Here is a 26,605-nt window from a genome sequence, read left to right as displayed (position 1 = left end):
CTAGCATTATATCCTTATCCTAATTTAATTCTTATATTTTTTCATATGACAATTCAAATAACTAACTCGGCAAGAGCTTTTAAGAAGGTGGACATATCAAAATTTCTTTTATTAATCAAACAACAATTTGTTCAATTGGTGTTAATTTTGATTTATATGAATGCAGTATAACCAAAAGTGCCAAGTACAGTAATTATTACAAACTCTATGGTAAAAAAATGGTATAAACTCCGTTGACAAGATATGAAATAATTCTAATTGTTACTAGTAATATAATAACCAATGTCTTTTTTTAAAGATATGGTACATCGAACAATGCAATCTGTAAATGAGAATACTGCCACTGTAATTGCAATGAGGGATAAAATGGATACGCTTATAGAAATTCATAAAGAACATAACGAAATTATAAAAAAACTATTATGAGAAAAAACTATGGAGGTAACATTAGAAGTTAATAATTGTTAACAATAATAAATGTCTAACATGTTTCTCTGACATCAAATATTATCCTATTGAGCGTCCAAATATCAACTCTATATAATTTCTTTTCAAATTTTTCAGTTATATATTGTATTTTGTAAAGTATTTCATATATATATATACACACACACACACATATATATAATTTAACGATAATTACTAATTTTATAGCATAAATATTTGTATTACAAAAGTTTGAAGCATGCCACTGCAATACGGTGGTGATGTATATGATTGACAGGAGAACTATTATTTTGAAGCCGAGCATGAATATGTTCTTGGTCTCGCAGAAAGGCAAACAATAATAGATAATTATTTTAACATAATTCAGCAGAATAGAGATGTTTAAGGAGTTTGAGAGTTAAAAACAAAATAAATGAGCAATCATAATCAAATAATTAATTCTTAATTTTATTGAATCCCTATGAATTTATTTATATAACATAATTTTCTATTAACAATAAATCTACTTATTTATTATTATTTAATATATAAATGTGATCATACTTTATAATCAAGGGTCGCGGTCGAGAGCCGTAGGCGAGTAGACACGAAGTGGCCACGGCTGCTGGCCGGCGGCAACACTCTATATACTAAAATGGAGAAAAGTCAGATTTGTTGAACATATGATAAATACTATTTTTGTTGCTAATTTAAATTATTGTTTAAATTAAATTAAATTATGTTAATTTAAATTATTTAAATTAACATTGGTTTTAGTGACAGACACGATCGGCACACAATGCACTGTGCAACATCTAAGTGTTCAGGAGTTAGCAGTCAACACAATATATAAGCCGTGACAAACCGAATCATCCCTCTGCCCCTTGCTCTGCGTAATTCACAGTGCCACCTTACTAGTCTCTATGGCATGCGCTCTCGTCCATCTCTATAACATCATTCGTCACCACTAGGTGTCGCAAGATTTCTGCAAGTGGAATAGCGTTTTTTACAGCATAATATTGAGTAAAAAATACAACATGGTATCGCTTCTCGGCCTTTTGGCTAAGATCAAAGTGTAGTATCTGTTCTTATCAGCTTGATATCTGATACGCTCCCCATTGGGGAGCCAGAATATCGAACTGATTTTTGGAATATGGTGGAGTGTCTGGGGCTTGCTCCGACTCCGCCGCGGGTCGACCTTGCATTGCAGTACCGCAAGGAACGGCCCATCACATATAAATAAAGAATAAGTTTCTCATATGGTTTAAAGCATCCAGTCAGAGTTGAAGGTCGTAATATTGATGTTTCAAGGTACAACAATATGCGGATAGTATAACTATATTAAATATTAAATTGAATAGTATGAACGTTTGATTCGCCTTATGTATCTGACAAAAAACAAAACAACAATTAACTTACACTACTAGTTAATTTTCTATACCAAATTTTACTACGTGGTAAGCAGCACTTATTGATAGTGCTGAAATTTCATGTAAACGGCTCACGGTATATCACATAACCGAACGTATTATGATGTAGGGATCGGTTGGCGTTCATCACATATTAACTGGTAATTGAAGGCATCCATGTTAACAACTATACCATTTGTATTACCACTAAAAAAACGGTCGTAGCAATAGCACTGTTTTGTTCTAGATGCTATACTCTAACTTATTATAACTTTGAATTTTTCTTATTACCTAGAACCTTATAAATTAATCTGACTAAATTTTTCCAACATTGACTAATCAGAAAGCAGTTTTATCATGTCAAGATTTTATTTCACTAGCTATTTTTAGCCTCTTCTACATTGGCTTCATTATCCAATATCCACGCAGTCGAAGCAGCGGTTGACAAGGTCCGCGTAATCAAGTGGCATTTTTTCATTTTCTTGTAATGTATATTCTTATTATATTTTAATGAAAGAATTAAAAATTAAAAGTAACACGCTTCATCTAAAAACGTTTCAATAAAATTAATATAGTTTTTTATTTACTTTTTTATTTTTCTTATTCTTATCTTGATTTAATTCAAGATAAGATTTTCCTGATTTTCAAATTAAAGTTTTTTTATTTGAGTTGATAAAAGATGTACTCTTTGTTAGTAGAAAAAGTCACTGTTTTAGATAATTTTTTCTATATTGATAGTTGAGATTGGGCCACAGAGTCAAGCACCTACATAGTAGATGACTGAGACTGCTTTGTTTGTTATTAAACATAAATGTATTTTTCTGTTGGTGGCACATTTTATCTACCCCTTTCCTTTTAGGAAACTCAAAAAAATATTTCTCGAAACTAATATTCTAATGTAAGATCAAGAATTATTTATATTAGTAAGAAGCAATGCAACTAAAAAAAAGTTGTATGGGAAGATTATGTTGATATTCGTAAAATATTCTAAGTCAAAACAGCTGCATCTCTACAATCGAGAATTCCGCTGAATATTTTTTTTGACCGAATCTCCTTTCGAATTTTTTTTTAATCATCAAAAATCATAGATTATTTCTAGATAATTCCAAATCCCTTCAAATACAATCTTAATGATCAAGAATCATTCTGACTGTATTTCGGCTATCGGAAATTCCTCTGTATATCCATCAACGACTGGGAGTGTGGTTTTTTTATGCCGTGTAAGAGCACTTTTATCCATATTTTCTTAAAATTGATCATATTCAAATTTTGACTTTAAGAAAACTAATCCAATTGGAAGATTTGTGTATTTGTGCAAACTTTATAAATGTAGCTGAGTTTACTTGTGCATAATGTGTGTTACACAGTGTCGACCGCTGTTTCAGTTGCTAGGGTCTTGTAGAGGGGAGAGCAGTGAAAGAAACGAAAATTAATCTGCGGTTGGCTAAAGCGGTACTCTATTTGATCGAAATGTTTAATTTTCAAAATTTATTATCGTGGAAACTGTTGAAAATGAAAATTTTTTTCTATAACCCGATATAACTTACCCCGTATAAGCTAGTAAGATTTGATATATTAGCTACATCTTCTAATATTTGAATCAATAATTCATCTTTATCCGGCACCCAGTCTAAGGTAAAATTAATTATTTCAAGAGAATAAGTAATCAAATTCGTAATGAGCTGGTTATCGGTATTCTAAATAATTTAAATGCCATTACTCATTGAAATTCGCTGCATTAATTCAATTCAGCTCGATCATAAAACATATCTTGAAAAAAAGTCACACCGAATCAATTTCTCTTGTACTGTACCTTAGTATTGACTTATACACTTTAATTTATCTAAATATACGCTTGCAAATAATCCACATTTTGTTAGGATGTCAGGCGCTTTTTGTAGGTTGGATGCAAAATAATGCTGTACTTTGTCTTCTCTTATATGCAGTTGCAAGACTCTATATTGAAAGTTGAAAGTCTTACTTAACATCTATATTAAGTAAGGTGACCATTCATCAATGTTCAAGATCTTTTTAATATATGAAGGCAAAGTTATTTGTACTAAAACAAGGGCTGATTCCATAAATCTGAATTTTGATCCCTTGGTAATATAACATTATTAAAAATCTTGCAATAATTATGAACTGATACATCAATGTACATTTTTATTACGTTTAGTTGAGGAAGAACTGAACAATGAATTCACATTTTTATGAAATTGAATGTCGGTCGTTTCTCCGTATCTACAAAATGATAGTACTTATTTTTAGAAAATTACTTTATCGATTTCAATCGCTTCGTTTCACAACGATACTATAAAGCTTCAAACACAATTTGCATCCGCCGTTAAAACTGAAGCCCCAGTTTAAATGCACATTGTTCGTTGTAAAAATATGTCCATCAGATTATGATATCTCGAAGAAATTCGTGCAAATAATCATGTTTATTTATAGTTTATTTATACATTTGAGTAGAGTAAGAAACGCAGTTGCGAATCTCCGAAAAAATGTTATTCCAATCAGTAATTTAAAAGTTCAAAATTTCAAATCTATATGTACAAATATTTTTTTTTCAAACGTAATTTGAGACCCGTTGAAGAAAACTGGTTGAGATTGTTGAATAAAATTAATCGAGCGCACAAAAATTATTCTGCGGGGGAACATTAACTGTGATTGCTGTACTTAGAGGGACAATGTGTGGCTGTTAACAAACCGCTCAGTGGCAAGAAGTAGACTAAAGCGAGGAAGAAGCCAAGAGGGCTTACTGCGCATCGTAGTGGAGTTGATAAATTATGCATTGAAGGCATGCATAATTTATTGCACCGTTAATAATATAGCCAGTCTTCCTGAAATATTCCTGCTTAGCTTTTGCCACCACCTCATGTCGATTCGATTTATTTCACGTGCTCACTGGTTGTCACGCCGGATACACTGTTATGTCGAAGAACGCTTTTTACAAAATAAGAAGACATTTTTTATTTAATGAACATATGATATAAAATGATCCAAGATAATCGACAGCAGATCGATGGCGATAAAGGTAAGACATAATTTTTTATGGTATCACAGGTAAGCTGATACATTCTTTTCATCACCTGATAACTTAATTTGAAAAGCGACTATTCTTTTAGCATATCTATAGAAATTTTTTTCATTCCACTTTTCGTGAAGTATTCTAGTAGAAGGAGTATATGTAAAAGAATCATATATTTTGATTCTATACATGACAACACTACTGCTTTAATATGTTTCTACACGCGTCACGCGTCTGTTCATCTTCATTTTATTTATCTTTTTGTTTGATATTCGCATTCGATATTATATTGAGAAGAATGTATCAAATAAGATCTTTTTCGAAAAAAAAAATTAAGGCAACTTATTCAAGAAATCTGATATTTTTTTAATGATTATAGACTTTCAATGGGCATTTTACTTGAACCGAATATTTCTCACTATATTGGGTGTCTGGCCAAGCGATGAAAAAGAAAGCAGATTAAAATCTTTACGACTCCCATTGATGTTCATAGCCCCAGTGTGTGGCATATGTTTGCCAGCGACTTACGCTCTTATTCAGGTTCAAGATCAGCTAAACTTGGTGATCGACAATTTACTTATTAATATTTCGCATTTGGTTGCTGCTGCTAAAATTTTTCTTCTTTGGTATTACCGATCGAGTAATTGAAATGCTTATAGTTCTTTTAGTCTCTAGATATAGTGAAATTCATGTTCTCTTTTATACTTGTGATGAGGATTGTAAACATTACAAACATAATTATTTCAGAAAAATTTATAAAAATATTTTTGCAAGTTCAGTTCTTTTTTAAGAATTTGACTTTAAAATTAAGTAAAAGGCAGAGAAATTAAAATAAAGAGAATACGTTTTCAAGATTATTAAAAAACTTATTGAACCGATCGAACTCACGATGACTTACATTAGCATTTTTTTATTTACTGTACCTTGTGAAATATCTGGAAAATCACAATGCTGTCTATAAAAAAGTTCAGCAAAATCGAATTAATCTTTAAACTATATTTTTCAAAGATTACATTATGCTGATCAAATGGTCGGAAATCAACTGGTCCCGATGTACCACAAGCTGGGAGCGACAATTGATGGCAAAACAAGCTAGCCGTGGACGTTTTCTTAGCGGATTCAGCTACATCACCATATTCATCCACGTGAACGGCTTCGTTTGGTCCCCCGTGTTCGATCTAGGAATACGTATTGTCAACAACATAACCGATCCAAATCCACAACGTTATTTACCTGTTCAATCTTATTACCCATACGATTCCAACAAAAGCCCTTACTACGAGCTGACTTATTTTAGCCAGATATTCTCTATATGCTTGTCTTCAATAGCCTATGCGTCGGTCGACACTTTGTTCAATGTCCTTGTTTTTCACGCCAGCGGGCAGAGTGAGATACTAGCTGAAAATATGAGCAGACTTGGCGATCGACAAGAACATCAGTCATTGCAATGTAAAGTCAAAGAGCTGATCGACTCTCATAATGAGCTCGCAAGGTACGTGCACCTAATTAATGGTCTGTCCATCCGATCGATAAATAAATGAGCGCGCGCTTACTGCCAGATTTGTCATGACCATCGAAAAGTCATTCACCGTTACGATTTTCATTCAATTATTCGGTGCGGTGATACTCGTATGCAGCAGTATTTATGCTTGCGTCAAGGTACGGCTCGTAGACACTAACGATCATTCAGATTCGCTGTCTTTATTTTGCCGATTGAGCGTTTTAGGCCATCAATGAGAACTCGTCGATAAAGCAATTGTCAACACTTGTCTTGGGTGCTGTGAACGTGAACGAACACATAGTTATTTATTGTTTGACATGCGAAATTCTGGCAGCTAACGTAAGCTTCTCAAACCTGTAATCTATGTGTAATATTATAACATCGATACAAATAATTTCTTTTTATTACGCACAGAGCTTGGAAATCTTCAATGGCATTTACAGCTCGAAATGGTATAATTTGCCAGCAAAAGAGGCTCGATACGTTACTATGGTATTGGCTCGCACTCGATACCCTTTGCGACTGTCTGCTGGCAAATTCTTCTATTTATCGATGAACTCTTATATTCAAGTACGTTTTATCATTATTTGGCCGGTAGCTCAATCTGCTTTGTTGAATTTCCAGAGGAATTTTGTTAACTTGATTTCAGATTCTTAAAACGACTGCTGGGTACATTTCCATGTTGCTGACCGTTAGTTAGATATTTAATATAACTTCTAGTAATATTATAAGATAAATAGTACAGTGTATGCAATTTGTACTGATTTCTTTAAACGATATTCATAAGGGCAAATAAATTCTAGTCGAGTTTCTGAGTTGTATAGAGATATTGTCACATCACTCTATCCTTTGTTCTCCTACTAGACTTATTTGGGGTGAGTCCATAATACAAATCAATCGCCCTTAGCAGTATTCGTGGAGGGTGATTAATTGCGCTTTGTGCGTATGAGTGATTCTCTCGTAACTTGCCCAGATGGCGTCCAAAGTTAGGTGCGTGTTTTGTTATAAAGTTTCTTCGGGAACTAATTTGCTACGGAATTAGTTTGGCTTGTCAGCTGTGTACATTCGAGAACTAATTGACATTTACTTTGACTCTAACGTATCATTTTTTCTGTCATAACAATATACACCTGCACGCACGGGAATAAGGTTTATAATTTTTTATGCGCATAATAGAAATAAAAACTAATTGTTCGTACACCCGACAACGTTTTGTCTTTAGCAAAATTTTGCAGCTAAAGCCAAAACGTTGGATGGACAATAGCTGATTCTCAATTAAAAAGCCTTATTGCTGGTAGATGCACCACGGTGAAATTCTTATTTTAAACTTTTAGTCAATTTAAGGACTTTTGTAGTTTTCTTTCACGATTAATGATAATTACAATTACGCTTTATTCATATTTTTGTGTCACATACTAAACCTACATTAGTACTTGTTCAATGCAGCACATTTTTGCCATATCGAAATTCTTTGCCCTTAACCAGAAGACTACACTGTAAACTCGTTTGGGTTCAGCATAATAATAACAGACTTTTTAAACAAAGAAACTGTCCACCTCTTACAAAAATTTACGCAATTAATCAAATAGTATACAATCAAGGAATTAAAGCAGAAATCATTTCTGTGATGGTATATCACACATTTTGATCGGGATGCCAACGTGAAGCCAATAGGCCCAAAACAGTAATAGATAAAAGGATATTTATGTATGTTAACTATTAAATATAGATAAAATATTATTAAATATTGCTTCAAACAAATAATCTATAAAGTTTTAATAGCTGTATTGAATAAAATTTTTTGTTTTCAGATTTTCAAGACTACTTCTATTGACCTACATTGGAACGTATTAGAGTTGCAAAGTGAACCTCAAAATTTTAGCTAATTCATCAAAGTTAAGAAGAAAATTTCTCATGCATTAAGGTAATATATAATTATACTTAGTTAGTGCAGCTAATATACAATTATACTCAACACTTTCTACTAATCTTACTTATATAGAGAGAAATAATATTGTGATAATTTTGTCGAAAAAAACTCGCTCAATTTCGTCAGCGATTTAACTAGATGAGTTCAATCACTTATGTTAATACACGAATAGCATCAACAACAAATACAGTGAACACAAACAACGTCAATACACAGCAGATCAGGTTAGACGATGTGATTTTTTGAATATAGGAATACAGGATCGGTTGTTACAAACTCAGTTACAACCTTTGAATTGGGGTTAGATTATAATTTTATATCTTATGCGTACGGTGATTCGACCCCTTTACTCCAGATATCACAATATATTTGCATCTGATATATTTCATTATTGTCGTTTCCAAAGCACACATGTGGCAGTGATGTAACCAACTTGTTGATGTTCGTGCTTTTAATTATATTACTAGCGTTATTTTACACGCTTTGCGCACTCTTAAATTTATGTTTTTCTGTCACTTATTGCATTATTCCAACTTTTTATATGACAACTTTGAGATTTTAATGGTATATATGTGCAGATGAATAAATAATACTATTTAAAATACACTATATTTATCGATATTTTTTCATAAAAACTGATCAATTTATACTTTTTTCAAGATGTATCGGAAAAGTTATCTAAAAGACTATACTAAACCTATGATTGATAAAATGTACTTAAGCTGTTACACTATTATAAAATACTACACCTTACATACTTAATAGTAGTGGTTATGGCCCTATAATCTTAGCATGAGTACTATATTGAACATCGTTTGTATTTTTATTAAAATCATCCGTGAACATTATTTTAATTTAATAGGTTAAATCTTATGATAATTAGTTTCTGTTGCCCGCGTACCTCTTAATTTTGTACAAAAGATAAAAAGGAATTTTCCTCTATTTCATGTTATTAGCCTTCTCTATCGTCTAACTAAATGTTAAGAAAATATTAATTTTAGTATCGGTGATGGTTATAAAACTATTAATTTATACTAATAATTTCATATCACAGTGTCTTATGTTATCAATGGCATATTTTCATTCTTGCTATAAATTGAATTTATTGTTGGAGTGTAAGTCTCACACCTCTAGATGTATAATGCAATTTTTTCAAAGTATACGAAAATTAAAAATTTCGAGCTTCTTTTTCGCATCAACAAATCACAGCGCTGGATGTTGGTGACTCATCAGAAAGGAATAATATTATTTTGTCCCTTTGTTAGACGTAACATTCGTATCTGCGTCAGCGATCGATATTTAACGATTAATCGACATACGCTTTGCCATATACATCTCTTTTTTCTACATAACATAAGTAATTTATATGCTGTATCGCACAGGGAGAAAGATTTATAATTGTTATGTATATCATAGAAATGAAAGGCATAAATAATTCCGATACCTGTAAATGTTCTGTTTCTCTGCTTTACTTATACCTTATTTTTTCACTAAAGTTTCCTCTCAACTAACTGTAAGTTAATTATATACGCGCGTCATAACAAGCGTATACCCATATTGTAATATGCACCAGATAAAAAGTATTATTGTAACAATAGCAATTATTCTTATATCCGAGAAATACGATATGCGTTTGCCACAAAGCGTTTTTTTTTCTTCGCTTTTACAATCTATTTATTATTGTCGCTGTAATCGAAACAATTTCTTCACGTCCTATTAGCACGTATCTGTCTCTTATTTGTTACACGCATGAAATCAATCACGTTTTATAAATTTGTCATTGAGCGTTTCAACGCTACTATGAGGTGTTTTAAGGGGGATACAACGATTACAGCAAAAGTCAAAACAGCTTAAAAAATAAAGTTATATAACGGAATATATATATGTATAGTATAAAAAAATTTTATAATTATGTTTTAAATGTTTGTTTAAATGTGTATTCAAAATTCTAAAATGAATCACTGTATTTATAAATTTAATAAATAGTCTTAAAATTGATCTGTTTTTGTAGTTAACCAATCAGCGACTAGCTTTTATCGCCTGCATATAAGCGATGCAAAATATTTATTTATATTTAACGTAAACTAATTGCGTATATTATATTCACCATCAATGCTATTAAATTACACATAAGCAATGCAAAATAATTATTTATATTTATCGTAACCTAATTGCGTAAGGCATATTTATCAGTAATGTTCTTAAATTACATATAAGCAATGCAAAATATTTATTTATATTTAACATAGCCTAATTACGTAAGACGATTTATTTCTTAAGACGATCATTCATGAGCAATGTTATTAAATTAAATTTGAAATTGCCGAAACATTTAACCGCAAGTCATGAAAACTTTTAATTGCGAATATACAACACATTTTACAGTCGTAAAACTCGTGCGACTTTCTTTTACAGTAAAACAAACATAGCTGTCGTTCCATCGCCGGATATCCGAGGACCAAATAGATTTTTTGAACAATTTTCACATTAATTTCATATGAGGAAATGTTAAAGTTGCAAATTTTGAAATGAAATATTTCAAAAATTTCTACTGGCTATCTAAATCATTATTGCTGATATATTAAATTTCCGCGCTGGAGACTTTTTAAGTGTGACCAAATAAAACTAAACAAGGAAAATGATTGGAACTAAGGAAAAGAAGGAGAGAGATGCTAGAAGAAGAGATTGCAGAAGCTACAAGATTATATGAACAAGCCACAGCCGATTCCGATGGGGGTGAGTGTTATGTATGAAGCTTATTTCTCTTGTAAATCTCTTGTAAATACGTTTTTCATTTAGTTCACTTTAATAAAATGTTTAATGGAGTACAGGCTGTCAAAGACTGAAAATTTTCATTTTAAGCGTGAGCAACTGGAAAAAATGCAGTCGACCTTTCTCTTTGGAAAAATTACTTGTTACGTACTTAATTACTATATTTTTTCAAGGATGTAAAGGATATTATACTAAATATTCTTCTATTTTTTGTGTAATAATTCGTGTAATACATTTCAACAGGGTATCTGAAAAATGTACTTTGAATATATTCGCCATATTGTATAGTAAAAAAAGTTATTTGTCAATGGAGCATTAAGGAAATATTTTGACAAAATTTGAAAAAGATATTTACACAAATATTTTGAAATCAATTTAACGTAGAAGTTTTTGTCAAGTTAGTATAAAGTAGTTTCAAGGAATGTTTTCACGAACTTCTTTTAAATTATTCAAAATATTATGTATGTTTTTGCAAAGTTTATTTAAAACATCATTGGCATTTATTAGAATGCATTATTTTTAAAAATTTTTTAAAAGTGTTTTGAATATATAAAACAACATATTTTAACACGACAAACAGTATACATTTGAAATATTCCTATAATTTTTCTAATGTTCTAGTTTTTTCAAAACATTTTGAACGTCTATTATAACAATTTGATGACAAGTTTTTGTTTGTAAAGTTTTTGCAATATTCCTGGATAGATGGAATATATAGATATATGGAATATTTGAATATATCCACATATGAATATATGGAATATTTTCGTACATGACAAATAACATTTTACTGAAAATGTTCAATATTTTATAAATGTATTAAAAAACATTCGTTAGAAATATTTCTAAGCTATTTGAAACTTCCAATACTTCCCTCAAGGTTTCCCTGAAATTTTTCTTCAAATTTTTTACTAAAATGTTTCATGTTATGTGGAATTATTCATTTTTTTTGTGTTATTGGCCATTATTCTATTGTCGATTTGCATGACGATTTGGATAGGACTGCATAGGTTTCGGTTTTGTATAGACTATCTTAACGATGTAGAAAAATATAACACTTTTTTGTATATGTTTTACAAAATGATTTATTTGTACAATATATACTCTTTTAATTAAAAAAGAATATGCCTTATATATAATATTTTAACTTATTTTCCATTTGAATTTCTAATTGATAATTTAAAAGCAACGTTTCTTTAATGTCTCTAATTTAAAAATTATTGTTACTACGATTAATTTCAGCTTTAAAATCAATTTACCCTATCTCATATTTCTTAAATCTCGTTCAAAATTGAAAAAATCGAAATTCAAAAGATTGAGCATAATTTCATTTTTACAAAGAACCCCAATATAGGCTATATATTGCAATATTAATACATATACCAATTTGTATAAATTACGTTTTATGCAGAATCTATAAATTGTAAGTGATATATAAGAAAGAAATATTTAACATAATGATCATATCAAAAATTATATTAGGAGCCATGTACAAGGAAAAAAAGAAAAAACGAAAAAGAAAAAGAAAAAAAAAGAGAAAAATGAAAATATAATGGATAAGTTCAACTATAGAATTTGTGCGTTTTAGCAAAGATGAATTCAGCAGTTATTCAATCTATATACGAGTATATAAAACATATTACTTAGTTTATTAGTAAATTTATAAATACGTTTCATTAAGAGGAAACTCGATTACTTAATTTTAATTTTGAGATTGAAAATATATAACTAGCAATACTGGAAAATTTGAGCATATCGTAATTGGTATTAAAAGTATAGTATATTGAAAATTTACTACTAAGCAAATTTCTAAGTAGACTTATGATGCATTAATAGTATTAAAGATTCGTCATACCTAAAAGTTCTTTAAAATTATAATAAGCAGTTAGAAAAAGTTAAATGACAATATTTGAAAGTTATTTTCGATTGTAAATGTAGAAAAATAAAATCTAGTGCAAAAATACTATGATATATCTTATTATGCACATGTTTTGAGAGAGCTATTATTGTACTTTATTTAACATAAATATGCTTATGCTTCTTGTATAAGAAATATATACAATAGATATCCAAAATTGACTAATTTCATAGTATTATTGTAATATTTACCAGTCATGTTAGCGCTACTTATAAGTTAATCGTTAAACAGTTGTATTAAATTATAGCAACTCGATTATGTACACATTTTGAGTAAGGCTTACTCCGTACAATACTGCACGGATGTCACTAGCACATCCATTCGCATTCGTGTTATCTTTGCAATCAGAACAAAAGAAAACTTGAACTATGTGTTTTAGAACTAGAAGCCAGTGAGGATTGAACTAGCCGTCTCTAGCACCTATACCAGGGTTCTTTGACGGACGTACATCGTATTAAAATCTACCATCACGCATGCACACACACGCGCTCATAAAAAAAAGTAATTCAGTCTTCGTCGCTTCGATGAGAATGCGCTTAGTTATCGCGATTTCGCTGTGCAATTCCTCTCGTCGCTGCCATCGCTGCACTCCAGATAGCCATTGCAAACGCTTGATTTCGGCAGACACTCGCCCAGGGGACATCGGTGACCTTTGCAGCTCGTCACCGTGGACGGTAGGTCAGCTCGAGATGTTACTCGCTCGATCCACGATGAGTAGTGGTAAACCTTCGTGTAGACACCCGGCCGGCCTGGTCTACCGCAGCCATAACCGTTTGACGTTATGCCTGCGAATGACGTTGACGATAAAAGCATTATCAAAACGCTAAAAGTGTCTTAAAACGAATTCTGTCGATAGATTACCGTGAAGAGTGTACTTGTTGCTAGAATCAGAACATACGAGTGGACCTCCACTGTCGCCAAGACATGCATCTCTGCCACCGTCTTTGACTCCGGCGCAAAGCATACCCGCGGTAATTCTGTAAAGAGGTAGGAACAGCGTTTTTCTTCGGCACTCTTCCGTCGATATCAGCGGCAATTCAACTTCTTGAAGGGTGTCAGCTACAAAAGCAACAAAAAGTCCAACTTGGATAAAAGGTTTATTTCATCGCGTGAAAATAGATTGCGGAATATTTCTCACGGAATATCCTGCCGATCTCGAAAAGTTGACCCCAGCCAGTGATAGTGCAGCTCGTGCCGCTCTTGGGCTCCGAACTTGGCAAACAGACCGGCCTCACGTAGTCACTGAACGTCAGTGCTCTCTCGAGCCTCAATAGGGCGATGTCGTTGATGAAGCTGTTGTCAACGTATTCTGGATGTAGAAGTATGTAGTCCAATCTGATTACTTGCTCGTATGGACTAGGAAAGCTGCCCCGACGCGTTGCTCCGATTCGTGCAATCCAGTACTCCTCTTGGGCTCTGAAATATTTTTAATATTTCAAAAGTTAGCGAAACTTTAATTGACATTATGCCTACGCAAGATTAACAAATTACATGCATTTTAATAGCATGCGCCCTAAATCACGACTATTAAACGAATTTCATAAATGCAAGTTTCAAAAGAATAACTATGATGATAAGAAAAATAATAATATTTACACGACAGTTTTACTGCAAAGTTTATAATTTACTGGCAACAATGATATTTCAAAACTTTGTGTATTTCAAGAAATGTTAATAACAGAAACAACATACCTATAGAAGCAATGGGCAGCCGAAATGATCCATCGATCGCTAATAATCGCACCTCCGCACTGATAATCGCCTTCTTTGTAAAGTGCCACTTGCCAGGGCCAACTACCGGCGGATGAACTTCCACCACCGACGATTCTGTAATGACGCGTTCGAGGCCACTTTCTTCAATGTCCCCAATAATTTATCAAATCAAATTTAAAATGTAACTAAACGATACTAATTATTTGTACGTGTGATATAATGAGACCAAAAGTGCAAAGATATAACAAAAGTACAAATCTATCGAAAATAAATGTAAAAAAAAAGTTTCGTCTACTTTAGTTACATTTTTTAATTTTCGACGCAAGAAGCGCGGAACAGTTATGAACATACCTTCCACCCGATGGCACTTGTGTTCTAATTCCACACTCGAAATTCTTGCATTTGACTTTCAGGACTTGGCCGCTATGACATTTTGTCTTTTTAAACGTCAAACTCGTCCTGTCGTTTGATTTATCGTCGCTTACAGACAAACTATAGTAAGTTTTGTCTCGCACTGGGCTGTCTTCTTGAACTCTTTCTACTTTATCAAAATCTCTGTAGAAAAGGTATGTTTTTATAAAAGGTAAAATCACATAACGAATTTTGCAAAACATAATTTGTACATAGATTCATTATTGCAATAAAAGAATGGTTGAGGAGAAAAAACACGATAAAATATCATGTCGAAAAAATAAAAAAAGTCTACTCACTGATAAGTAATAGCCTTGCAAACAGCCCTTCCAAGATCTTCAATGCTCCACGATAATTGTCGCTGCTGTAGCAAGTCATCGGAATCACTGAGACATAATTTACCCCATTCGCCATTTTTCCTCACATTCAAGTATCCTCTGTCATTGTAACTATTCACTTCCATTCTATCGCTAAATCGCACCACTTGACCTTTTTTGATTGAGCCTTTATCTCTCGTCAGGTGATTTCTGACTTTCAGCGATGAGATTTCTCTACCAGATACAACGTCCGTCAGGTTCCGATCATCCTCAGTTATCGACCTTTCGATGTGATCATCAAGAAACAAGTGTTGTGGAGTATGGTCGATGTTTGCCAGGAATTCATCATCGATCAAAGCTGCACATTTTCGCTCGTCTTCACCGTGCGGACAGTCCCGAAAACCGTCGCAAACACGTGACTGATCAACGCAGTACCTGCTGTTGCCGCAGACGAATTGTCCTTCTTGGCACCATGCTATAAAATTTTACGAATATTTACAAATGATTTCTCCAATAATTTAAATGCACGACAACACTCGTAAGTATTGATACAGTCTGTTTGAATAATCATTTTCAAAGTGAAACTAATTTACGATACTGAAATCTTTACAGGAAGATTTAGGATGAATAATACTATTAATTACCACAGTCGGATTCGTCAGAAAAGTCCCAGCAGTCTAAAGTACCATCGCAGATCTTTTCTTGAAGTAGCTGAGTCCTGAGGAAGTCAGCACACGTGCAGTTCGACTCATCTTCCGAGTTTACACACTCGCCCAACATATTGCAGCGAGCACTTGCTGGTAAACACTTTCCGTCACTACACTGGAGACCTTTGCATGGCTCTGTAATATTTTTTAACGTTACGAAATAACCTGACAGTTATAATTTTATTAAATAATATCATCATAAAAACTTACGATGCCGGCTTGTCTGATTTTCATCAGTCGTCGACATCATTTTATCGTCCCTCTCGTCGATTTTGTGCAGTGTTTTAGTTATGATAGGCACGCCATCGCGGCTGAATGTATAATTCAGAGTCGTCTCTTTGGAAAGGGCGAAAGTTTGATTTTCCCTGGCAACAACATCAGCGATTTTCTTAAGCTTCTCCAAATCTATGATATTATCAGGCTTGAATCTCGTCACGATGTTAGATGAACTTGCTCTGGTTTCGTTTTTCGGTTTTTTCACAGCGACAGGCTCATTTCCAGTCCTCACTTCGGCTAATTTTCGTAGACCGTCTACGAGTAGGCTATCTTTGTCCTGTACGCTTGCGATTTTTCGATCTGAATTTTGGTTAACTTTCGATGTTGTTGTTGTTGTTGTAGTTGATGATGATGACAATGGTGTGCTCGTAGTGGATGTTGTAGGGGCAACTATAAATTTTATTTTCAGTGTTGTGTTGCAACGAATTTTTATCAAATTAAAATGTATATGAATAATTTTTGAGATAAAGATAAAAGACTTTGTTTCTAATGGGGGCTTCAACCACAATATAATTAAAATTAGATCCTTAACGGTCAATAGACTTGATACGGATGACGAAAGTTATACAAAAATATTCTTACCTAGCTTGATAATCATCTGATTGCCTTTAATGCTCGATGAAACTTTCGTACTAATCGACGTGACTACCTCAATTATTTGTTCGACAGTTCCACCAAGTGGTGGATCTTTGTTGAACTCTCGTTGCTGCTGTGGTTCCGCTTCGCCGCTTTGCAAGCCGAACAGTCGCTCAAGGAGAACGGAATCATCGGTAGTATTTGCGGTTGCTACTGTAGTACTTGGAATCTCTGTAGTTTGTTTTTGTTTCTCTCTGTCGAGCTTTGGACGTGGTCGTATTGGTCGCCCCACACCTGAAAATTGTGTTTTAAAATAAGAAGCTAGTAAAATGGCAAAATTACAATAAATTCTTATCAACATTTTAACAAACATTTTTAAACAACTTACCGGAGTTACTTTTGACAGGCGCCAAAGTCACCAAATCAATCACGACGTTCGCTTTCAGCGTGTCGTTGTATACTTTCTTCGTTGTTGCAGGTGTACTCATTAAATGACTAGAAATTTCACTTATCGAGCTTTGGATTTCTCCGACAATATTAGTTTCGTTTGTCAGTGGTTTTATAGTGTCAATCTAAGAAGCAAAATAAAAAGATTAATATTCCATCTTCGTGTCCGTGAAATAAAATGAACTTACCTTAATAAAAGTTGAATTTCTTAACGGATGTACTATAATATCTTGAATCTTTTCTTCATTAGGTACTTCACTCTCCGTGGTTGCAACCTTTATTTCTTCTAAAGTTGTCGTCTCCATTGGTAAACTCGTGGTACTTTCATTCGCATCCTTAACGAACGTTTCAATCTCAACAATGTGTTCAATATTAGGTATCATCCCTTGGCCTTTAGTAATCACTGGACGTTTATTCGGTAATTCTAGTTGTTGTTCTTCCTTTGCTGGACTGATCTTATCTACAGGAATGGTATGGCTGAAGGGTTTTAGAGTACCTGATACGCGAACTATAGGAGGTTTCGAGCCACCATTCAAGTCGGGAGTTTTGTAACTGGTGTAAACTGGTTGCAGTATTGGTTCGAGGTGTTTGTCATCAACGTCATCGGCCGAAATTTCACTGTACCTATTTCGACTTTCTAGATCTATTCGAATGGAATAAAATTATAAAAACTATCCAAAAAGTTATATTCAAAATTAAAATGATTATCAACCTAATTCCGCATCGAGTACAGGTTCAGCAATACCAACACCTGTCAAAATAGCTGGCTGATCATCATCCATTTCGAAAATGGGAAACGCAGGTGCTTCACTGGTGTGATCCGTCAATTCAACCATTGGTTCCGACGAGCTTATTTTCAATCTCAGATCGTATGTATCTGACGGCAATTTACCAGCGCCAACCTCGATTTTAGTGCTCTCCTCAGCGATGACACCGGGAATTTTGTTTTTGTACTTGCCGTTTACCCGGAAATTTACCATCTCTTCGGGAACGATGCGATCGTGAGGGAATACGGTGTCTTCGTCGTCAATTGCTATCAACATCGGTGGCAAGAGAGTACTGACTCGTGTTAGAGTATCGATTGCTAGTGTTTTTACGTCGGCTGACGATGAAATAATCAGTGATTATAACATTGAAATTGATCTAATAAATATTACCTAATGAATCTTACCAAATTTATCGACATCTGCCTGAACACTAGGTTTGGCAGTCGTACTCGTCGTAGTCGTAGTCGTCGTAGTACTTGACGTCGTAACAACATTTGGACCTCGCCTGATATCAGTATGCAAATATGGAGGAACAATAGGTTTCCAAGGTGAAGTTTCAAGCTCCGGTTTATGGAAAACATTGACGGGGGCATCCGTAGTTATCTTCGAGGTACTCGGCGATTCCGTTGTAGTAGTTATGGTCGTAGTCGCTTCTGCAGTTGTCGTCGTCGTTGTCGTCGTTGTCGTCGTCGTAGTCGTCGAGGTCGTTGACGGCTCCTCTTTTCTTGACAACGTTGATCCACTGTAATTGAGCTTTGTTGCTGTGTAAGTACCTCGAATTGTCGGTGCACTACCAAAGTCGATATCTGCATCGGGATCGGTTGATTCGGTTGGTTCGGGTTTGAATTTGGTTTTTGGATTGATGATGATCGAGATGTTTCGATTCGGGCGTAAGATACCATTTTTCGTGATCATGGTGTTGCGCTGCTGCGTAGATGGTGCGGCTTTTTGGGTTTGGCTGGTTTCGTGGTTTATTCCTGTTAGAAAAGTAAGTCAGACAAATTACATTTCTTACAATTAAATTCTAAAACATGAAAGTCGTCTAAATTCTTACTCACTTTTGACCGTAACACTCGTCAGGTCAAGTTCCATATCTTTAAATAAAGATGATACCGAGTAAGTTTCTTTCGCTATTATATCTTCTATCGTATCTTCTACATTTGTTATGGACCTTGGAATCTTCCTTCTATCCAAGTATAATCTGAAGAATACTTTTAAGGTATTATTTTCGAACTTGTCTATGACCGTTTGCTTGTATGCAACACCCAGTACACTTCTCCTGAATAATAGCTCAAACTGAAAATAAAAAGAAATCCTCGCGTTAATAAAGTTTAGAAATGTCCTAAACTGAATTATTATTTCAGTACTTACGATATTTCTGTACTTTTGTTCTTTTTCTCGAAAGACCATACTTGTGTTCAACTTCAACATGGGATTATACTTTTCTCCCCTTATTATTCTAAAACTACCAACATAGCCTACTATTGCTGAAATAAATAAGGTCACGTTATTTATTTCATAAAAATTATGAGTATCGCATTTAGGAAAGAAGCATTTTTTCAGCGATTACCATTCTTTGAGTCAGTACGAAGAGCTGAAAAACAAAACAGAAAGAGCGTTAAAATACATTACGTATTCTTTGTTCCTATGTTAATGATCAATCAATTTATCATCTTCGATTGTTGTGACGATAACTTAGCTTACGTACAATTTCGAAAAATTACAAGGTGACAGCAATTCGAAACCGAAAGCCTCGATATAATCGCAAAAATCTGACTCTCGCCTACGTAAAACAAAGTGCAATTCTGCTGGCTCGGTGGTCTTGATATTGACAGTACAGAGTATTAATAATAAATAGCAGATAAGAAACTGACCACCCATCCAGAGCGCGAGTCCAGCAACAGCGAGCACAGTCACAAGCACGAGCATAGCAATGATGACGAGCATAGCACTGCCGACTTTCCACGTCGAGTTGCCACTACGGCTGGATTTTGACGTCTGCGGTGGTACCCGTGACCAGGCCGACCTCGGTGGCATGTAGTAATCATTCTGCAAAATAGATAGACCTTGCAATTAGGCGCACGCAGGAGAAGAAGGATGAATTCAATTAAATTGTTTAATTACATCGTCAATCTTTGCCCGTGACATCGGCATGATTGCAAGCAAGTTTGTTTTTACGCTTGTAATAAATAATTTTCGGGCGAAAATTGATATTCGTCTTGCCAAATACTGCAGTGTAATCTTGTTTGCATTGTTGGATTTATGAAGCAGTATTTTCGATCTCATATGATTGGGTTATTTTAACGATAAGTTCGATTGGGTTTGCGAATAACTTTTGAAGAAAAATAAAATGAACTAAAAATACTTGTTGACATCGGAATCGAATCGTGTATAGAGTGGTACGAAAGCAGCAGGACGAGAAGAATTCCGACTTGTTTAAACACGCGAGTTAACGTGTAAAGCTCGTTATCTGACCACTAATACAACATGACTAGTGAGTGTATGGTTTTGAGATGCAGAACAACGTAAAATTACCTCACGGAGAAATTGAAATACACAAATAACGCAATCTTCGAAATAATCAAATGCATGCGAAATTATAATGCCGAGTTTCGCTGTAGCAAGAAACAAACGTTCAATTAAAATCAAATGAAAGCTCGTAAAATATGAGATATACGGTGACGGAACGTATTCTCCATTTAGGAGGCGCGGTCGGTTGCAGCCGAACGACCAAACCGACAGAAAACGCGAGCGACGAGCGCCTGGCGTTCTCGCAAAATTGACGGCTCGAACTGTGCGCCCGAAAGCTAATCGTCGTCGCGGTCGCGCATCTCTTCGGCGCGCGGCTAATGCGAGGCACTTGCGCAAGACTGCCTAAGCGCCGCTGTCGGCGTCGGGTACCGTTAGCGGATTTTTGGCGCGCGCGCGCGCGCGCGGCTCGTTGCCTAGCGGTACGAACGCGTATGCAACAGCGCGGCGCCTGATTTTTCGCGCTGATTTCGTATACACGCCCGCGACTCCGACACGTCGAGGCAGTTTCCGTTACATATGCTTCGGCGTGATGCCGAGCGAGTTTTCATTATCTCTGTATTGCTATTATTATGTTCTGTTTTTTTTCGAAATACGACCCTGAAAGCCAGCGGTTCGTCAGACTATTATGTATTATAAACGCTTGCCGACAACTCAAACGAATCATGTCAACTTTTGTCTTCACTGTGTCGACACAAAAGTCGGACGCCGCTTGCGTCTGTAGCGTGATCTTGAACTTGATCAAACGTCTCGCACGCGGAAATACAATGTTCATCCATTCTAGTTAATAATAATAAAACAAATGGGCACTTCGAGCATCCAAAAACCATAGCCTCGCAACGTTTCCTCAACTATGACTATCACTTTATTATGGCCCAAATAACGTTTCTAGAGCAGTACTCGTATATTATAAAGTAAATTCTACTTAAGACTGAATTCCTCGTTAAATAATGAATGCCGCTGTGCTGTTTAATAGATTTTTTATAGCTGTTTGTAAAATGAAATTACTATGCTCATCGACCACAAAACCCTCCTCGGTTTTTCCCTCTCAAACATTCACAAGTAACATCTAGGAGCGGAAATTAAAGTAACTCCTCGTTCAACTGGATGCATTCTATTTCTGCCGCGAGCACGCCGACGTCGAAAGAAAATTGTTGTTTTCTTGAAAGTCAAACCACTCGAATAAAAAACGTAATTGAAAATCGTTAAATGCGATCTTAGCATTGCAAGTCATTGGTGTTATGGGAAGTAGTTGCCGTGGCATTGCGAAGGCGATAAACAAAAAAGAAATAAATAAATAAAGGTGTAACAGTTTTCGAACAATTTTCTCGATTGAACATCTCTCGACGGCCGTCAAAAGCAGATACACATCGGGAGCCTTCCTTTAACGGGGCAGCAACAACAAGTCGCAGAGATGCCGTTATGCCATCGACACACGTGAAACGCAAATCGTTGGAGAAATAATGCAGCCGTCGGCGGACGAAAAACTCGCCGCAGCGCGCCGAGACAGACTAAATACATCCGAGTCCACGGCTCGCTCCCATGGAAGGGAGGCGAACGACAGGCGTCAATTAAAACCGCGCGTCGATTGGTTTTATTGCGAAACGAGGAGCGAGTTTCCCTTCGGCCACATCCTTCAATTTCTCAAGTTTAATGCCTTTATTATACGCCTTTGGGTGTATCATTCTATCGTTCCCTGTGCGGCGGCGGCTGCGGCGTCACGAGGAAGTCGTTAGTGCGGGCTGCCAAGTCAGAGGTGCGCGCGGCTGCACGCGCACAGATGTATAAATTAGTTGGCGCTTTGCCATTAGTTACGCCGGCCCGAGATCTCCTATCTTTTTATGCGCCATCGCTTGCCCCCCCCCCCTTTCCTCCGCGCGACGATCATCGTCATTACCTGTTAAAAGCTCCGCCGAACCGCCAGCTTTTGCGTTTACTGTTACCGCGTCGTGGCAATTTACCGCGTGCCTCATGCGTGCTCCTTTCTCCGGCTTTGCGCGCGTCAATTCGGATTGCACCTTGTGCAAACACACCGCCAAGCTTTTCTGCTCTCGGGCCCGTTGGCGTGGTCAATATTCGAGAGAGAGCCTCTTGGCTCGCCTTACCCCCTCCCTTCGAGCGTACAGCCGGCCGTTTCAACGTCGCGAATTGCGCGCGCCGAGTCTCGTTTCATTAGGGTTTAATAGGAGCGAGAGAGCCTCGTAAAAGTACGTTTTGGGTTTCGTCGCAGGTAAATAAGCTCTCGAATTAATTGCGATTGCCGAGGTCTGCCCGACTGCAGCTCGAAATGACGTCTCGCGACGTTTATCAGAACGTGAGAGCGTTAGTAGAGAACTAATTTAGCATGAATCGAGTTAATCCGGGCTTCTAGTCTTGTCATCTCTCGTTCGTTTTCTGTACTTAGCACGGCGACTCGAGGACAAAGTAAAGAAAGATTCTCGCGCGATCATTCATGTCGTACTCGATATGACACTTAGTTTACAAAGAGCATCTTAAGATAAGTGAATTGCGCAAGCATAAGATCTGCTTGATTTGTCGACGAAACAAATCCATTCAGCCGTCTCGCCTTAGTCCTAATTCTCAGGGAAAGGAAAATGCAGCGTCTTATGAGAGTACTTAATCGCTCGCATAACTAGCGAAGTAGACTAAACAAATGTGATTGCATTTTGTTATTGCGAATAAATCTCCCGCGAACGTCAAGCGCGCATGCATAATGCAAATCGAGTGCATGGGAAGAAGAAAAAACAGGAGAAGAGGAGAGGAGCGCGCGTACGTGCACGCAACGGGGAAGCCGAGATGCGAGCGGATACGAGATGTAAGTAGGATTAAAAGTGAGATAAGCTCCGGGAGAGAGAGAGAGAAACAGTTTTTCGCATTTTCCAGGGAAAATTGCTCTCGCGCTCGGCGAGCGTACGCACGAGAGCCGATCGACGTCCCGTCGCGACGTAATCGTGCGCGCCGATGATCCATGGGCTTCGAGATCGGCAGCCGATATCGCGCGACCTTTGCTGCGGGGAACGCGATCCCGAATTGAGCGACTCTCTCTCTTTTTTCTTTTCTTCCTCGCCCGAGAGCAGAGCTCGCGAAGCGAGACACCGGGGCAGCTCGGGGTTCGTCGACCTCAACGCCAAGTCCGAATAAATCTCATCGAGATAGCCATTAAGCATAGGCTTCTTTTAATTCGCTTCGGCACTTGCTCACCTTGCTCCTCGAATTAAAGTGCGCGCACGCCACGGCCGCCTCTCCTTTTTTTTTCCCTTCTCTCCTTACGCGCATTCCGCGCGTATTTTTAGCGTCGGCACGCACGGAAAAAGCGCGAGGGTACCGTTTCGCGCTCGCGACTCAGGTCTTACCGATTTTCTTTTTTTTCCTTTTACTTCCAACTGATAAATCTTTGGCCGACGCCCATGGAAACTAGTGAATTGATTTCTTCGATTGATAAACTAGTTTGACTCATCCCACTGGGATGTTTCTCAAAGCTTTTGATACCGATATTCAATATCATCGTTCTCAAACTGGTTTTCCGATGCCACTGACACTTAATCCCTTATGGACTAATTCTTCCTCGTGATTGTAATTCTTTGTGATTACGATTCGAATCAGCTTAGTTTGAACGAATAATTATAGTTTGATCCCGGTGCCGGAAATTCCAATAATAAATTGTACATACGTGACAAATGAAAACTATTGAAATACTCTTAAAAAATAAACGGTTTCCGGTGCCCATTAAATGTTTTATAGTTGCTGTAAATTCCTTACATTCTTTGCTAAAAATTTTTGTGGAATTACTAAACTTTACGCTGGCATTGTCATATATCATACTGTAGTAATATAAAAGCAATAGATGATCAGAGAGAATAACGTTGTCAGTGACCTTCGTGAATTCGAATGAATTTTGCATTACCTCGTTGCTTTTCGATTAGCTAACCGACCAGCTGAGCTCAACTCGCATAATGAGCCATATAACAGCATCGACACATCAGTGTCACATAGCAAGGTAAAATCGGCATGCATCGCAAGCGGCATATGTAGGCCGGACGCACGCTCCTCTAAAATGAACGGCCGCCAAGCAGTGCGGGCATGCCCGAGATTCATTGGCACGTCCCAGTTGGCGCCGTTTACGCGGATTTTCTTATCGCGGGAGATGGGCCTTTTTGCATAAATTTCCGTTCGAGCGCCTTAAGAGCGAAACAGTGTCTAGGTCAGCCGCGATCACTCGTAGAAAGGAGAGTCTCAGGCTGCCGCTTCGAGCGCGCTGCGTGCGGATTTTTAGACGCGCGCGCGCGCGCGGTGACATAACGAGTTTTCTTGCGCGCGACTCGGCGGTGCGAGGCACCGGAGGCGAGCGGCGTTCCTCGAGCGAGCTCGTAAATCTTTTCCGACGGTGTTAATAGTTTAATGGGTCGGCTTGAGTGAGTGATTGTGATACGGTAGTATGTACGCGAATCAAATAATGCTTGGCTCGAGACAATTTTCAAACCTATTATTTTTATAGCGCGACGTAAAGTTTACCTTTGGTCCGATTGCGAACGAACGTTTCGAAATGGTCGTCGCAAAATCAGCAAAATTAAATCGAGTATTGCAATTTTCGTAAGATTCAAGTATAACAATGATAAGGCCTCGCGGCAATTCCAAGGTTTATTGGAAATGTGTTCATTTTGGGGCGGATTCGACAACAGTTTTATTAATAACAGAAATTTATCCTACATAAAATTTGTACCTTTTCGCTGTAAATATGACGTCTATCTTTTGTACATTTTAACTATAATGATAGCTTGAATTTATGTTACTGCTATAAAATGTTACAAGACATACATTTAGCCTTGAGATCGTTGAGTCCATCCTATTATCAAATTCATAACTATTATGAATAATTATGAGTAATGACTGTTTTAGATGTCGATACATTTTCAATCTATACTATAAGCTTCCATATGGTACACAATTTTTCTAATCAATAGCTTTATAACGTATCTAGACAATGTGTAATGACTTCAAACTTTCTCAACTATCTTTATCCAAAACAACTTGTAACCATATTGTTTATACATAATTTATCGATTCAAAACCATAAACCACATTCTCCGTACAGCATCAAAATGAAAAAAAGAAAACGAACCCCTGTACGAAAAGTCAGTCACCCCTCTTTCCCGAGTCAATTAAAACGAATAGGCCTAGTGGGTTGCGGCATGCGCAAGCCGGAAGTGGCGGCAAACAACAGCAACCAGTCAACGGACCGTCAAAGGTGTGCTGCGCTCGTAAGGTAGCAGTAGCTCAAAAAAAAAAAAAAAAAAAAATTGAACGAACTGAAATTAGCGCATTTGCATAAGTATTCCCTTGAATGGGCCCTTTCTCGTTACCGCGTAAATCGTCCCGATCGTAACGAGTCGCGCGCTGTTGTTCTACCTCATGAATAAAGCGAGGCGAAGATGAACCTTCTTTTGCCTCCGTTTTTTTTTTCTTTTTCGAGTCGGCGTAAGTCATAGACTTGCCTGTCGAATGAACGAAGGACGCCACCCGTGGAGTGACAAAAGCCGAGTGGGACTGGTGTGCGGGCACCCGAGAGCTTCTTATTTTGTTCCTTTCTTTTTACGAGGAAGTGCCAATAATCGACAGTCAGCCTCGACAATCACCTCGAGGAAGTACTCGTCCGATGGCTAAGTTGTTGCAGGCAACGCCCACGTTGCCATTTAGTCGAACGATAAAACCAATCGAATCGACTTCGCTCGCAGCGCCAGCTTCTCCAAATTTCAGCAAGCGAGTGCCGGAGCCACTCGATCCTTCACAATGCGTCGACCTGGATGACGAAATCGCGCTCGCATTATCGCGTACGCAAGGTTCGCTCTAGAAAAAGTATTCCAAGGTGGCCTGGGCA

At 36.5% G+C, this 26,605-nt stretch overlaps 2 protein-coding genes and 1 non-coding gene across 5 annotated transcripts in view; 2 read left to right on the top strand and 1 right to left on the bottom strand.

The window, feature by feature from the left end:
• The first annotated feature begins 1,468 nt into the window (after nt 1-1,468).
• On the top strand, nt 1,469-1,661 carry LOC131671379 (U2 spliceosomal RNA). Its single transcript, XR_009302533.1, has one exon. It is a non-coding gene; the product is annotated as a U2 spliceosomal RNA (small nuclear RNA).
• Nucleotides 1,662-4,747: 3,086 nt separating this feature from the next.
• LOC131671340 (odorant receptor 63a-like) lies at nt 4,748-7,164 on the top strand. 3 transcript variants are annotated; one of them, XM_058947704.1, is made up of 7 exons: nt 4,748-4,872; nt 5,246-5,506; nt 5,875-6,358; nt 6,504-6,525; nt 6,593-6,706; nt 6,782-6,937; nt 7,017-7,164. In XM_058947704.1, exons 1-7 carry the CDS (start codon nt 4,833-4,835, stop codon nt 7,065-7,067), a joined length of 1,128 nt encoding a protein of 375 aa, XP_058803687.1. In that variant the 5' UTR covers nt 4,748-4,832; the 3' UTR covers nt 7,068-7,164. The 3 variants fall into 3 exon arrangements, with proteins under 3 accessions (XP_058803687.1, XP_058803685.1, XP_058803686.1); XM_058947702.1 differs by having other exon boundaries at nt 6,426-6,525; XM_058947703.1 differs by having other exon boundaries at nt 6,426-6,525; nt 7,064-7,092.
• Nucleotides 7,165-12,963: 5,799 nt separating this feature from the next.
• LOC131671321 (uncharacterized) overlaps nt 12,964-26,605 on the bottom strand; it is a 42,578-nt gene continuing 28,936 nt past the window's right edge. Inside the window, exons 2-18 of the mRNA XM_058947671.1 lie at nt 20,076-20,250; nt 19,772-19,795; nt 19,573-19,688; nt 19,260-19,497; nt 18,606-19,178; nt 18,147-18,536; nt 17,623-18,077; nt 17,376-17,559; nt 16,994-17,281; nt 16,346-16,801; nt 16,073-16,270; nt 15,411-15,903; nt 15,052-15,255; nt 14,680-14,841; nt 14,126-14,403; nt 13,849-14,046; nt 12,964-13,772 (exon numbers count right to left, since the gene is read on the bottom strand). Coding sequence (XP_058803654.1) covers nt 13,528-13,772; nt 13,849-14,046; nt 14,126-14,403; nt 14,680-14,841; nt 15,052-15,255; nt 15,411-15,903; nt 16,073-16,270; nt 16,346-16,801; nt 16,994-17,281; nt 17,376-17,559; nt 17,623-18,077; nt 18,147-18,536; nt 18,606-19,178; nt 19,260-19,497; nt 19,573-19,688; nt 19,772-19,795; nt 20,076-20,250 — 4,677 coding nt within the window. The 3' untranslated portion in view covers nt 12,964-13,527. The remainder of the gene's footprint in view (nt 13,773-13,848; nt 14,047-14,125; nt 14,404-14,679; nt 14,842-15,051; nt 15,256-15,410; nt 15,904-16,072; nt 16,271-16,345; nt 16,802-16,993; nt 17,282-17,375; nt 17,560-17,622; nt 18,078-18,146; nt 18,537-18,605; nt 19,179-19,259; nt 19,498-19,572; nt 19,689-19,771; nt 19,796-20,075; nt 20,251-26,605) is intronic.

This window comes from Phymastichus coffea, unplaced genomic scaffold, assembly GCF_024137745.1.
Source record: "Phymastichus coffea isolate CEN01 unplaced genomic scaffold, Cenicafe_Pcof_1.1 PCOF00124, whole genome shotgun sequence".
Lineage (NCBI taxonomy): Eukaryota > Metazoa > Arthropoda > Insecta > Hymenoptera > Eulophidae > Phymastichus > Phymastichus coffea.
The sequence above is the reverse complement of the archived record's forward strand: the minus strand, read 5'-3'. Positions and strand labels throughout refer to the sequence as shown.